General features: G+C 44.7%; 1 protein-coding gene across 1 annotated transcript; it reads right to left on the reverse strand.

Moving 5' to 3' along the window:
• Positions 1 to 3,659: 3,659 nt before the first annotated feature.
• LOC120042324 (zinc finger protein 883-like) lies at positions 3,660 to 12,519 on the reverse strand. Its single transcript, XM_038987137.1, has 3 exons — positions 12,342 to 12,519; positions 7,557 to 7,689; positions 3,660 to 6,363 (listed from the first exon to the last, which is right to left on the reverse strand). The coding sequence occupies exons 1-3, from the start codon at positions 12,348 to 12,350 to the stop codon at positions 4,541 to 4,543; spliced, it is 1,965 nt and encodes a 654-aa protein (XP_038843065.1). The 5' UTR covers positions 12,351 to 12,519; the 3' UTR covers positions 3,660 to 4,540.
• Positions 12,520 to 14,720: the final 2,201 nt, after the last annotated feature.

Consider the following 14,720-nt stretch of genomic DNA (forward strand, 5'->3'; position numbering starts at 1 on the left):
ATCAGGCTAGTCGAGGTATAGATTACCACATATCAGGCTAGTCGAGGTGTAGATTACCACAGGCTAGTCGAGGTGTAGATTACCACAGGCTAGTCGAGGTGTAGATTACAACAGGCTAGTCGAGGTGTAGATTACAACAGGCTAGTCGAGGTGTAGATTACAACATATCAGGCTAGTCGAGGTGTAGATTACAACATATCAGGCTAGTCGAGGTGTAGATTACAACATATCAGGCTAGTCGAGGTGTAGATTACAACATATCAGGCTAGTCGAGGTGTAGATTACAACATATCAGGCTAGTCGAGGTGTAGATTACAACATATCAGGCTAGTCGAGGTGTAGATTACAACATATCAGGCTAATCGAGGTGTAGATTACAACATATCAGGCTAGTTGAGGTATAGATTACAACATATCAGGCTAGTCGAGGTGTAGATTACAACATATCAGGCTAGTTGAGGTGTAGATTACAACATATCAGCCTAGTCGAGGTGTAGATTACCACAGGCTAGTCAAGGTGTAGATTACAACAGGCTAGTCGAGGTGTAGATTACGACAGGCTAGTCGAGGTGTAGATTACGACAGGCTAGTCGAGGTGTAGATTACAACAGGCTAGTCGAGGTGTAGATTACAACAGGCTAGTCGAGGTGTAGATTACAACATATCAGGCTAATCGAGGTGTAGATTACAACATATCAGGCTAGTCGAGGTGTAGATTACAACATATCAGGCTAGTCGAGGTGTAGATTACCACATATCAGGCTAGTCGAGGTGTAGATTACCACAGGCTAGTCGAGGTGTAGATTACAACAGGCTAGTCGAGGTGTAGATTACAACAGGCTAGTCGAGGTGTAGATTACAACAGGCTAGTCGAGGTGTAGATTACAACAGGCTAGTCGAGGTGTAGATTACAACATATCAGGCTAGTCGAGGTGTAGATTACAACATATCAGGCTAGTCGAGGTGTAGATTACAACATATCAGGCTAGTCGAGGTGTAGATTACAACATATCAGGCTAGTCGAGGTGTAGATTACAACATATCAGGCTAGTCGAGGTGTAGATTACAACATATCAGGCTAGTCGAGGTGTAGATTACAACATATCAGGCTAGTCGAGGTGTAGATTACAACATATCAGGCTAGTCGAGGTGTAGATTACAACATATCAGGCTAGTCGAGGTGTAGATTACAACATATCAGGCTAGTCGAGGTGTAGATTACCACAGGCTAGTCGAGGTGTAGATTACAACAGGCTAGTCGAGGTGTAGATTACAACAGGCTAGTCGAGGTGTAGATTACAACATATCAGGCTAGTCGAGGTGTAGATTACAACAGGCTAGATGAGGTGTAGATTACAACATATCAGGCTAGTCGAGGTGTAGATTACAACATATCAGGCTAGTCGAGGTGTAGATTACAACATATCAGGCTAGTCGAGGTGTAGATTACAACAGGCTAGTCGAGGTGTAGATTACAACAGGCTAGTCGAGGTGTAGATTACAACAGGCTAGTCGAGGTGTAGATTACAACAGGCTAGTCGAGGTGTAGATTACAACAGGCTAGTCGAGGTGTAGATTACAACAGGCTAGTCGAGGTGTAGATTACAACAGGCTAGTCGAGGTGTAGATTACAACATATCAGGCTAGTCGAGGTGTAGATTACAACATATCAGGCTAGTCGAGGTGTAGATTACAACAGGCTAGTCGAGGTGTAGATTACAACAGGCTAGTCGAGGTGTAGATTACAACATATCAGGCTAGTCGAGGTGTAGATTACAACAGGCTAGTCGAGGTGTAGATTACAACAGGCTAGTCGAGGTGTAGATTACAACATATCAGGCTAGTCGAGGTGTAGATTACAACATATCAGGCTAGTCGAGGTGTAGATTACAACAGGCTAGTCGAGGTGTAGATTACAACAGGCTAGTCGAGGTGTAGATTACAACATATCAGGCTAGTCGAGGTGTAGATTACAACAGGCTAGTCGAGGTGTAGATTACAACATATCAGGCTAGTCGAGGTGTAGATTACAACAGGCTAGTCGAGGTGTAGATTACAACAGGCTAGTCGAGGTGTAGATTACAACAGGCTAGTCGAGGTGTAGATTACAACAGGCTAGTCGAGGTGTAGATTACAACAGGCTAGTCGAGGTGTAGATTACAACAGGCTAGTCGAGGTGTAGATTACAACAGGCTAGTCGAGGTGTAGATTACAACAGGCTAGTCGAGGTGTAGATTACAACAGGCTAGTCGAGGTGTAGATTACAACATATCAGGCTAGTCGAGGTGTAGATTACAACATATCAGGCTAGTCGAGGTGTAGATTACAACATATCAGGCTAGTCGAGGTGTAGATTACAACAGGCTAGTCGAGGTGTAGATTACAACAGGCTAGTCGAGGTGTAGATTACAACAGGCTAGTCGAGGTGTAGATTACAACAGGCTAGTCGAGGTGTAGATTACAACAGGCTAGTCGAGGTGTAGATTACAACAGGCTAGTCGAGGTGTAGATTACAACAGGCTAGTCGAGGTGTAGATTACAACATATCAGGCTAGTTGAGGTGTAGATTACAACATATCAGGCTAGTCGAGGTGTAAATTACAACATATCAGGCTAGTCGAGGTGTAGATTACAACATATCAGGCTAGTTGAGGTGTAGATTACAACATATCAGGCTAGTTGAGGTGTAGATTACAACATATCAGGCTAGTTGAGGTGTAGATTACAACATATCAGGCTAGTTGAGGTGTAGATTACAACATATCAGGCTAGTTGAGGTGTAGATTACAACAGGCTAGTTGAGGTGTAGATTACAACATATCAGGCTAGTTGAGGTGTAGATTACAACATATCAGGCTAATCGAGGTGTAGATTACAACATATCAGGCTAGTCGAGGTGTAGATTACAACATATCAGGCTAGTCGAGGTGTAGATTACAACATATCAGGCTAGTCGAGGTGTAGATTACAACATATCAGGCTAGTCGAGGTGTAGATTACAACATATCAGGCTAGTCGAGGTGTAGATTACAACATATCAGGCTAGCCGAGGTGTAGATTACAACAGGCTAATTGAGGTGTAGATTACAACATATCAGGCTAGTTGAGGTGTAGATTACAACATATCAGGCTAGTTGAGGTGTAGATTACAACATATCAGGCTAGTCGAGGTGTAGATTACAACATATCAGGCTAGTCGAGGTGTAGATTACAACATATCAGGCTAGTCGAGGTGTAGATTACAACATATCAGGCTAGTCGAGGTGTAGATTACAACATATCAGGCTAGTCGAGGTGTAGATTACAACATATCAGGCTAGTTGAGGTGTAGATTACAACATATCAGGCTAGTTGAGGTGTAGATTACAACATATCAGGCTAGTCGAGGTGTAGATTACAACAGGCTAGTTGAGGTGTAGATTACAACATATCAGCCTAGTCGAGGTGTAGATTACAACATATCAGGCTAGTCGAGGTGTAGAGTACAACATATCAGGCTAGTCGAGGTGTAGATTACAACATATCATTAAAATACCTGGAGAGTTTAATTAGGAAAATTATAACTCCAATCTGAAAGATTTTCCTTGGTGCCCCGACCTCCTAGTTAATTACATTTACATGATTAGTTTAATCAGGTAATAATAATTACAGAGAATTGATTTGATAAAATAAGTCTTCACTTTTAATGATGCCAAAGACACAATAACAGGAACAGCTCTGACACAGTTCCACCTCAGACAGTCACAACACCAGCTATGCAGGTCTCGGCTAGCGCCAAATCAAATCGAGCCCACAATCCAAATGCTAAAAAATAAAAGATACACATTTCAAGTGTTCAGAGAAGAACAGTAGATGGTAAATATCAGTTAGAGAGCAGTGGTAGGGTTTCTCTCGGATGTGTATTCTCGTGTGAAGCCAGGGTTCCCTTCTGTGGAACTCTTCCCACATTCATCACAGCTGACAGATTTCTCTCCTGTGTGTGTCAACTGAAGTGATTGCAGACTGATCCTTTTACTGAAATGCTTGTCACACTGATCACAGGTGTGAGGTTTCTCTCCGGTGTGAATCCTCCTGTGGTACCTCAACCCACCTGCCTGAGTGAATCTCTTCCTGCAGTCGGTGCAGACAAACAGATTCTCTCCCGTGTGTGTCATCTGGTGGTACTTCAGATGCTGTGGGAAGCTGAAGCTGCGCTGACAGGGGGTGCAGTGTAGGATGTCCCACTGTGTTTGCGCTGAACGTGGCATCTCAGGTACATTGAACACTTGAAGCTCTTGCCACACTCGGAGCAGTAGTGAGGTCTCTCTCCTGTGGGTCTCTGCTGGTGTCCAGTCAGTTGACTCTTAGTGGTGAGCCTCATCTTACAGTCAGAAGAGTGAGGACGTTGCTCTCCTGTGTATGTAAGCTGGTGTCTAAACAGGTGACCATTATTGGTGTAACTCGTCACACTGAGCAGCTGTACCGCCTCTTTCCTGTGTGGATTCTCGTGATTTTTTAAAGGAATCGGATCTAGAAAAACTGAGTCCACACTCGTGCAGCACTAATGCTTCTTTTTGGAGTGAGTTCGCAAGTCACCTGACGTGACAAAACTCATCCCACACTGATCACAGTGGTGCGGCTTCTCTCCTGTGTGCCTTCTCTTGTGTTCTTTAAAAGCAAAGGCCTGGGCAAAACTCTTCCCACAGCCAGGAAAAGGGCATTGGTATGGCATTTCTCCTGTGTGTCTTCGCTGGTGAATTCGCAAGGTTGCCACTGTGGCAAAGTTGTTCTCGCAGTCTGAACAAGAGAACGGTTTCTCTCCCTTGTGACAACGCTCGTGTAGTTTGAGAGATGGTTGCCGAAGGAAGCTCTTGTCACAGTGGGAGCAGTGGTAAGGCTTCTCTACAGTGTGTATAAGCTGGTGTTTCTTTAATGCGCCTGGCGATGTGCTGCTCGACTCACACTGAGAGCAGTGGTACATCTTCTCTGAATGTGTGAACTTGTGTTCCTTTAAATAGTCAATTCTTGAAAAGGTCTTCTTGCAGTCAGAGCAGTGATAAGATTTCTCTCCTGTGTGTATTCTTCTGTGTGTCCCAAGACTGGTTCTGTGTGCAAACTTCTGCCCACATTCAGAGCACTGGTACGGTTTCTCTCCAGTGTGAATCCGCATGTGTCCTTCCAGTGCCCTGGCAGAGGAGAGACTAGCACCGCACTGGGAGCAGCAGTGAGGTTTATCTTCTGTGTGTCTGACCTCATGTTCTTTCAGAGATCTGTTGTTAGTGAAACTCAGCTCGCACTTAGAGCAGTGGTATGGCTTTGCTCCTGTGTGAATTTGCATGTGAATTTTCAGGTGATCGGACCGTCCAAATCTCCTTTGGCAAACATTGCAGCTGTGTGGTTTCTCACCTGTGTGAATCCTCTGGTGTTTGTACAGGGCTGAATTAGTGGCAAAGCTCAATTTACAGTGGGAGCAGTGGAAGGGTTTCTGTCCAGTGTGTGTTCGCTTATGCTGCTCTAGAGAATGAGATGATCCTAGCTTCTTGCCACACTGTGGGCATTGGTAGCCTTTCTCTCCAGTGTGCACTTTGTTATGTAACCAGAGCCCACTCTTAACAGCAAACCTCTTCCCACACTCAGTACATTGGTGGGGCTTCTCTCCAGTATGTCTTAGCTGGTGACATCTTAAAATACACAACAGTCTGAAGCTTTTCCCACAGTCAGCACAATGGTAAGGTTTCTCCCCTGTGTGAATCCTCTGATGCATTCTGAGCAATTTAGCAGAGGAATAGCTTCCCCCGCACTGCTCACAGTGGTAAGGCTTTTCTCCTGTGTGTATTCGTTTGTGTTCAGACAGTGCCGAGGCTTCTGTGAAACTCTTCCCACACTCAGAGCAGTGGAACGGTCTCTCTCCAGTGTGAATCCGCCAGTGAGCTTTTAAGCTTTGTGATGTAGCAAATCTCTTCCCGCAGTCAGAGCAACAGTGTGGTTTTTCGCCAGTGTGTTTAATTCTCTCATGTAACCGTAAACCACTGGAGTATGTAAATCTCTGCCCACATTCTGAGCACTGGTACGGTTTTTCTCCAGTGTGAATCCGCATGTGTCCTTCCAGTGCACTGGCAGAGGAGAGACTAGCACCGCACTGGGAGCAGCAGTGAGGTTTCTCTCCAGTGTGAATTCTCTGGTGTCCTCTAAGGTTTACTTTAGAGGTGTAACTCTTCCCACAGTCAGAGCAGCAGTGAGGTTTCTTCCTTGTGGGTCTCAGCTGTTGTTTCTTGAGGTGTTCTGACTTTGAGAGACTTTTCTCTGCCTCGTCAGCATCATGATGTTTTGCCTCCCCAGATGACGAGCCCCTTCTACTGAGAGAGTGACGTTTAGGACTGTCCCCTGTGAAGCAAAGACAGACAGTTATGGTTCCTTCATATCGAAGCCAGATTTAGGACGAGCTTTTCACACTCTTGTAACCGAATTTAAGCATTCAAATCTTCAATGTAAAATCATATTAAATCTTCAAATTGTCAATGTAGCCAAGGGTGTAGGAGTGCTTGTAATGATAAATTAAATCTAGAATTGGCTTCCTACTTCGCAACAAAGACTCCTTCACTCACCCCGCCAAACATACCCTCGTAAAACTGACTATCCTACCGATCCTCGACTTTAGCGATGTCATTTACAAAATAGCTTCCAATACTCTACTCAGCAAACTGGATGCAGTCTATCACAGTGCCGTCCGTTTTGTCACCAAAGCCCCTTATACTAACCACCACTGCGACCTGTATGCTCTAGTCGGCTGGCCCTCGCTACATATTCGTCGCCAGACCCACTGGCTCCAGGTCATCTATAAGTCTATGCTAGGTAAAGCCCCGCCTTAGCTCACTGGTCGTCATAGCAACACCCATACCCATAGCACGCGCTCAAGCAGGTATATCGCATCCCCAAAGCCAATACCTCCTTTGGCCGCCTTTCCTTCCAGTTCTCTGCTGCCAATGACTGGAACGAATTGCAAAAAAAAATTGAGAAAAAACACAAGCTGGAGAATTATATTTCCCTCACTAACTTTAAACATCAGCTATCTGAGCAGCTAACCAATTGCTGCAGCTGTACATAGCAGATCTGTAAATAGCCCACCCAATCTACCTACCTCATCCCCATATTGTTTATATTTACTTTTCTGCTCTTTTGCACACCAGTATTTCTACTTGCACATCACCATCTGCTCATCTATCAATCCAGTGTTAATTTGCTCAATTGTAATTACTTCGCTACTGTGGCCTATTTATTGCCTTACCTCCTCACGCCATTTGCACACACTGTAAATATATCTTTTTTTCTATTGTGTTATTGACTGTACACTTGTTTATTCCATGTGTAACTCTGTGTTGTTGTTTGTGTCGCACTGCTTTGCTTTATCTTGGCCAGGTCGCAGTTGTAAATGAGAACTTGTTCTCAACTAGCCAACCTGGTTAAATAAAGGTGAATTCATTTTTTTATTCTACATCTTTTAAACAGATTGTATTGTGGGTAATTAATGACATTCAGGGAGTGTACCAAAATACATTTATATAACTGCATGAACGCACTCAGCTCCGGTGTTTTCCTGCAGTCGACCAGCAGCACAGACAGCCTCTTCAGACCCAGCAGTAAGGTGTTACCGGGACGACCCGGGGACTCCGGGAGGGGTAGGGGGGAGGAGGGTTGGAAGGAGAATGTTTCCTGTTAACCCAAAAAGAGAGTAGGAGTGTTGTCATATTGGTACAAAACAATAATGATCTAAAATAAGTCTTCAACTATTAAACCTTTGTCCAGAAAACAGTTCCTCTGAGTTGTTCCTGATGTCCTATTATAGTCTAGTGTTGCATTATGGGAACTGAGTCTCCATGTATAGCTCTTACACACCGAGGCCTTGAGAAGGGCACAAACAACAACCTCTGCATCATCATCATAGTTGCTTTGAGAAGGTGTTAACCCATGTCAGTCATTTAAAACACTCAAATTATTCCAATCCCGTTTAAAAGGGCAAATATTAAAGGACCCCCTCCTCCAGAGGAAGTTGAGGTTAGCTGAATTATTAAAGGACCCCTCCTCCAGAGGAAGCTGATGAGGTTAGCTGAAATATTAAAGGACCCCTCCTCCAGAGGAAGTTGATGAGGTTAGCTGAAATATTAAAGGACCCCTCCTCCAGAGGAAGCTGATGAGGTTAGCTGAAATATTAAAGGACCCCTCCTCCAGAGGAAGTTGATGAGGTTAGCTGAATTATTAAAGGACCTCTCCTCCAGAGGAAGTTGATGAGGTTAGCTGAATTATTAAAGGACCCCTCCTCCAGAGGAAGTTGATGAGGTTAGCTGAATTATTAAAGGACCCCTCCTCCAGAGGAAGTTGATGAGGTTAGCTGAATTATTAAAGGACCCCTCCTCCAGAGGAAATTGATGAGGTTAGCTGAATTATTAAAGGACCCCTCCTCCAGAGGAAGTTGATGAGGTTAGCTGAATTATTAAAGGACCCCTCCTCCAGAGGAAGTTGATGAGGTTAGCTGAAATATTAAAGGACCCCTCCTCCAGAGGAAGTTGATGAGGTTAGCTGAATTATTAAAGGACCCCTCCTCCAGAGGAAGTTGATGAGGTTAGCTGAATTATTAAAGGACCCCTCCTCCAGAGGAAGTTGATGAGGTTAGCTGAATTATTAAAGGACCCCTCCTCCAGAGGAAGTTGATGAGGTTAGCTGAATTATTAAAGGACCCCTCCTCCAGAGGAAGTTGATGAGGTTAGCTGAATTATTAAAGGACCCCTCCCCCAGAGGAAGTTGATGAGGTTAGCTGAAATATTAAAGGACCCCTCCTCCAGAGGAAGTTGATGAGGTTAGCTGAATTATTAAAGGACCCCTCCTCCAGAGGAAGTTGATGAGGTTAGCTGAATTATTAAAGGACCCCTCCTCCAGAGGAAGTTGATGAGGTTAGCTGAATTATTAAAGGACCCCTCCTCCTCCAGAGGAAGTTGATGAGGTTAGCTGAATTATTAAAGGACCCCTCCTCCTCCAGAGGAAGTTGATGAGGTTAGCTGAATTATTAAAGGACCCCTCCTCCTCCAGAGGAAGTTGATGAGGTTAGCTGAATTATTAAAGGACCCCTCCTCCTCCAGAGGAAGTTGATGAGGTTAGCTGAATTATTAAAGGACCCCTCCTCCAGAGGAAGTTGATGAGATTAGCTGAATTAATAAAGGACCCCTCCTCCAGAGGAAGTTGATGAGGTTAGCTGAATTATTAAAGGACCCCTCCTCCAGAGGAAGTTGATGAGGTTAGCTGAAATATTAAAGAACCCCTCCTCCAGAGGAAGTTGATGAGGTTATCTGAAATATTAAAGGACCCCTCCTCCTCCAGAGGAAGTTGATGAGGTTATCTGAAATATTAAAGGACCCCTCCTCCTCCAGAGGAAGTTGATGAGGTTATCTGAAATATTAAAGGACCCCTCCTCCTCCAGAGGAAGTTGATGAGGTTATCTGAAATATTAAAGGACCCCTCCTCCTCCAGAGGAAGTTGATGAGGTTAGCTGAATTATTAAAGGACCCCTCCTCCTCCAGAGGAAGTTGATGAGGTTAGCTGAATTATTAAAGGACCCCTCCTCCAGAGGAAGTTGATGAGGTTATCTGAAATATTAAAGGACCCCTCCTCCAGAGGAAGTTGATGAGGTTAGCTGAAATACACTGCTCAAAAAAATAAAGGGAACACTTAAACAACACAATGATGACTCCAAGTCAATCACACTTCTGTGAAATCAAACTGTCCACTTAAGCAACACTGAGTGACAATAAATTTCACATGCTGTTGTGCAAATGGAATAGACAACAGGTGGAAATTATAGGCAATTAGCAAGACACCCCCAACAAAGGAATGGTTCTGCAGGTGGTGACCACAGACCACTTCTCAGTTCCTATGCTTCCTGGCTGATGTTTTGGTCACTTTTGAATGCTGGCGGTGCTTTCACTCTAGTGGTAGCATGAGACGGAGTCTACAACCCACACAAGTGGCTCAGGTAGTGCAGTTCATCCAGGATGGCACATCAATGCGAGCTGTGGCAAAAAGGTTTGCTGTGTCTGTCAGCGTAGCGTCCAGAGCATGGAGGCGCTACCAGGAGACAGGCCAGTACATCAGGAGACGTGGAGGAGGCCGTAGGAGGGCAACAACCCAGCAGCAGGACCGCTACCTCCGCCTTTGTGCAAGGAGGAGCAGGAGGAGCACTGCCAGAGCCCTGCAAAATGACCTCCAGCAGGCCAAAAATGTGCATGTGTCTGCTCAAACGGTCAGAAACAGACTCCATGAGGGTGGTATGAGGGCCCGACATCCACAGGTGGGGGTTGTGCTTACAGCCCAACACCGTGCAGGACGTTTGGCATTTGCCAGAGAACACCAAGATTGGCAAATTCGCCACTGGCGCCCTGTGCTCTTCACAGATGAAAGCAGGTTCACACTGAGCACATGTGACAGACGTGACAGAGTCTGGAGACACCGTGGAGAACGTTCTGCTGCCTGCAACATCCTCCAGCATGACCGGTTTGGCGGTGGGTCAGTCATGGTGTGGGGTGGCATTTCTTTGGGGGCTGCACAGCCCTCCATGTGCTCGCCAGAGGTAGCCTGACTGCCATTAGGTACCGAGATGAGATCCTCAGACCCCTTGTGAGACCATATGCTGGTGCGGTTGGCCCTGGGTTCCTCCTAATGCAAGACAATGCTAGACCTCATGTGGCTGGAGTGTGTCAGCAGTTCCTGCAAGAGGAAGGCATTGATGCTATGGACCGCCCGTTCCCCAGACCTGAATCCAATTGAGCATATCTGGGACATCATGTCTCGCTCCATCCACCAACGCCACGTTGCACCACAGACTGTCCAGGAGTTGGCGGATGCTTTAGTCCAGGTCTGGGAGGAGATCCCTCAGGAGACCATCCGCCACCTCATCAGGAGCATGCCCAGGCGTTGATGGGAGGTCATACAGGCATGTGGAGGCCACACACACTACTGAGCCTCATTTTGACTTGTTTTAAGGACATTACATCAAAGGTGGATCAGCCTGTAGCGTGGTTTTCCACTTTCATTTTGAGTGTGACTCTAAATCCAGACCTCCATGGGTTGATAAATTTGATTTCCATTGATAATTTTTGTAAGATTTTGTTGTCAGCACATTCAACTATGTAAAGAAAAAAGTATTTAATAAGAATATTTCATTCATTCAGATCTAGGATGTGTTATTTTAGTGTTCCCTTTATTTTTTTGAGCAGTGTAGTATACTACAGTAGACCTATCCATTCAGACTAATTATAGTATACTACAGTAGGTCTGTCCATTCAGACTAATTATAGTATACTACAGTAGACCTATCCATTCAGACTAATTATAGTATACTACAGTAGGTCTATCCATTCAGACTAATTATAGTATACTACAGTAGATCTATCCATTCAGACTAATTATAGTATACTACAGTAGACCTATCCATTCAGACTAATTATAGTATACTACAGTAGACCTATCCATTCAGACTAATTATAGTATACTACAGTAGACCTATCCATTCAGACTAATTATAGTATACTACAGTAGACCTGTCCATTCAGACTAATTATAGTATACCACAGTAGACCTATCCATTCAGACTAATTATAGTATACTACAGTAGGTCTATCCATTCAGACTAATTATAGTATACCACAGTAGACCTAACCATTCAGACTAATTATAGTATACTACAGTAGGACTATCCATTCAGACTAATTATAGTATACTACAGTAGGTCTATCCATTTAGATTAATTATAGTATACTACAGTAGGTCTATCCATTCAGACTAATTATAGTATACTACAGTAGGTCTAACTAACCAGACTGTCCAACAAATACAAGAAGCAATTCCTATGTCAAGTCGAGTTTACAACATTGATATATTTTATTTAAATGTTATGAAGAGAAGAGATGAAAAACGTTTATTCTGATATTTTGCCGACCAAATTAACTTAACTGTAGGCCGCAGCAAAGCCTTGGATTTTCCTGAACGAGCTACCAACTGGAGAGAGCCGGGCATATGTCTGCTCCTGACATGCCCGGCTCTCCAGTCGGTAGCTCGTTCAGGAAAATCCAAGGCTTTGCTTGCGGCCTACTTTAGCAGTCTTCCATTCAGCAATTCACGGCCATTATTACCGTTCAGGAGAGCAACGAGATATTAAACTACGTAAACAATACTTAGTAAAGCGAAATTAAATAATAAATAAAACTGTGCTCTAAATTAAAGAGTGTGTCACAACCTGACGGAGCTCCAGGAAACGTGTTAACACGTTGGCGGGCACGAACGACGTTTCATATATATTTTACATGTATCTAACTCACCTGATTCATTGTAGACACTCGTTTACGGTCGGTCGTTTGCAGAGTTCAGGCGAAGTTTACGGTCGGTCGTTTGCAGAGTTCAGGCGAAGTGAACCAGACGAGATGTTTATCCCTAGTCTGTTGAATTGTAGATTAGGGAGGTAGCGTTATATTCTAACCTACGACTCTCAGCCTAAAGTCCCGAAAGGAAAGACAGACTCCGCCTTCACATCCGTTCCATTGAAACCATTTCCTCACGTCACCATTCTGCTGGTAGCAGATCATGAAATGGCCGCAGAAAGGCGGATCTATTTTTTTCAAAATAATAGTCGTCCTGCAACAACAAGCGAAGTTTATAGATTTTTGAAGCACTATATTGCAGTACAACTGTGCACAGCATTTCAACAGCATAAGGAGAAAAAAACACACAAATCATTTGATGCATTTTTTAATTGTATTTCATTTCACTGAACACAAATGTTAATGTGACACGTAAAGTGTTGGTCCCATGTTCCAGACGCACAAAAAGCTTAATTTCACTCAGAAGTTGTGCAGAAAGTTGTTTCCATCCCTGTTTGTGAGCATTTCTCCTCTGCCAAGATAATCCATCCAGGTGGCTTATCAACAAGCTGATTAAACACGGTCATTACACAGGTGCACCTTGTGCTGGGGGACAATAACTGCAAATTTTAAAGCAGCCTTTTTTTGTCACACAACATGATGCCACAGATGTCTCTAGTGTTGAGGGAGCCACCAGAGCTGTTGCCCAAGAATTTAATGTTAATTTCTCTACCATAAGCCACCTCCAACATCGTTTTAGAGAATTTGGCAATACGTCCAACCGGCCTCACAACCGTAGACCACATGTAACCACTCCAGCCCAGGACCTGCACATCCGGCTTCTTTACCTGCGGGATTGTCTGACGGGGGGCATTTCTGTCTGTAATAAAGCCCTTTTGTGGGGGGTTAAACTCATTCGGATTGGCTGGGCCCATGCCCTCCCAGATTGCATCACTTGTGGATCTTTTTACAGTGGGTATACGGCTGATACACAGTGGGTATACGGCTGATACTCAGTGGGTATACGGCTGATACTCAGTGGGTATACGGCTGATACACAGTGGGTATACGGCTGATACACAGTGGGTATACGGCTGATACTCAGTGGGTATACGGCTGATACTCAGTGGGTATACGGCTGATACTCAGTGGGTATACGGCTGATACTCAGTGGGTATACGGCTGATACTCAGTGGGTATACGGCTGATACTCAGTGGGTATACGGCTGATACACAGTGGGTATACGGCTGATACTCAGTGGGTATACGGCTGATACACAGTGGGTATACGGCTGATACACAGTGGGTATACGGCTGATACTCAGTGGATATACGGCTGATACTCAGTGGATATACGGCTGATACTCAGTGGGTATACGGCTGATACTCAGTGGGTATACGGCTGATACTCAGTGGGTATACGGCTGATACTCAGTGGGTATACGGCTGATACTCAGTGGGTATACGGCTGATACTCAGTGGGTATACGGCTGATACTCAGTGGGTATACGGTTGATACTCAGTGGGTATACGGTTGATGCTCAGTGGGTATACGGCTGATGCTCAGTGGGTATACGGCTGATACTCAGTGGGTATACGGCTGATACTCAGTGGGTATACGGCTGATACTCAGTGGGTATACGGTTGATACTCAGTGGGTATACGGTTGATGCTCAGTGGGTATACGGCTGATGCTCAGTGGGTATACGGCTGATACTCAGTGGATATACGGCTGATACTCAGTGGGTATACGGCTGATACTCAGTGGATATACGGCTGATACTCAGTGGATATACGGCTGATACTCAGTGGGTATACGGCTGATACTCAGTGGGTATACGGCTGATACTCAGTGGGTATACGGCTGATACTCAGTGGGTATACGGTTGATACTCAGTGGGTATACGGTTGATGCTCAGTGGGTATACGGCTGATGCTCAGTGGGTATACGGCTGATACTCAGTGGGTATACGGCTGATACTCAGTGGGTATACGGCTGATACTCAGTGGGTATACGGTTGATACTCAGTGGGTATACGGTTGATGCTCAGTGGGTATACGGCTGATGCTCAGTGGGTATACGGCTGATACTCAGTGGGTATACGGTTGATACTCAGTGGGTATACGGTTGATACTCAGTGGGTATACGGCTGATACTCAGTGGGTATACGGTTGATACACAGTGGGTATACGGTTGATATTCAGTTGATGTACAAATGTCCAGTATCAGTATGAATATATCTTAATGCAGAGAGATGGACAGAGGGCGTTGCAGTATAGTGCAGTGATTTAGAGTTCAGTTCAGAGATGACTTGTTGTGGTGGGCAGCAATAGAGTACT

This window comes from Salvelinus namaycush, unplaced genomic scaffold, assembly GCF_016432855.1.
Source record: "Salvelinus namaycush isolate Seneca unplaced genomic scaffold, SaNama_1.0 Scaffold654, whole genome shotgun sequence".
NCBI lineage: Eukaryota > Metazoa > Chordata > Actinopteri > Salmoniformes > Salmonidae > Salvelinus > Salvelinus namaycush.

Coding starts and splice junctions, on each gene's coding strand:
- LOC120042324 (XM_038987137.1), bottom strand. Junction 6,364..7,556: donor CAGGAAAACACCGGAGCTGA/GTGCGTTCATGC, acceptor TTTGCTTCACAG/GGGACAGTCCTAAACGTCAC.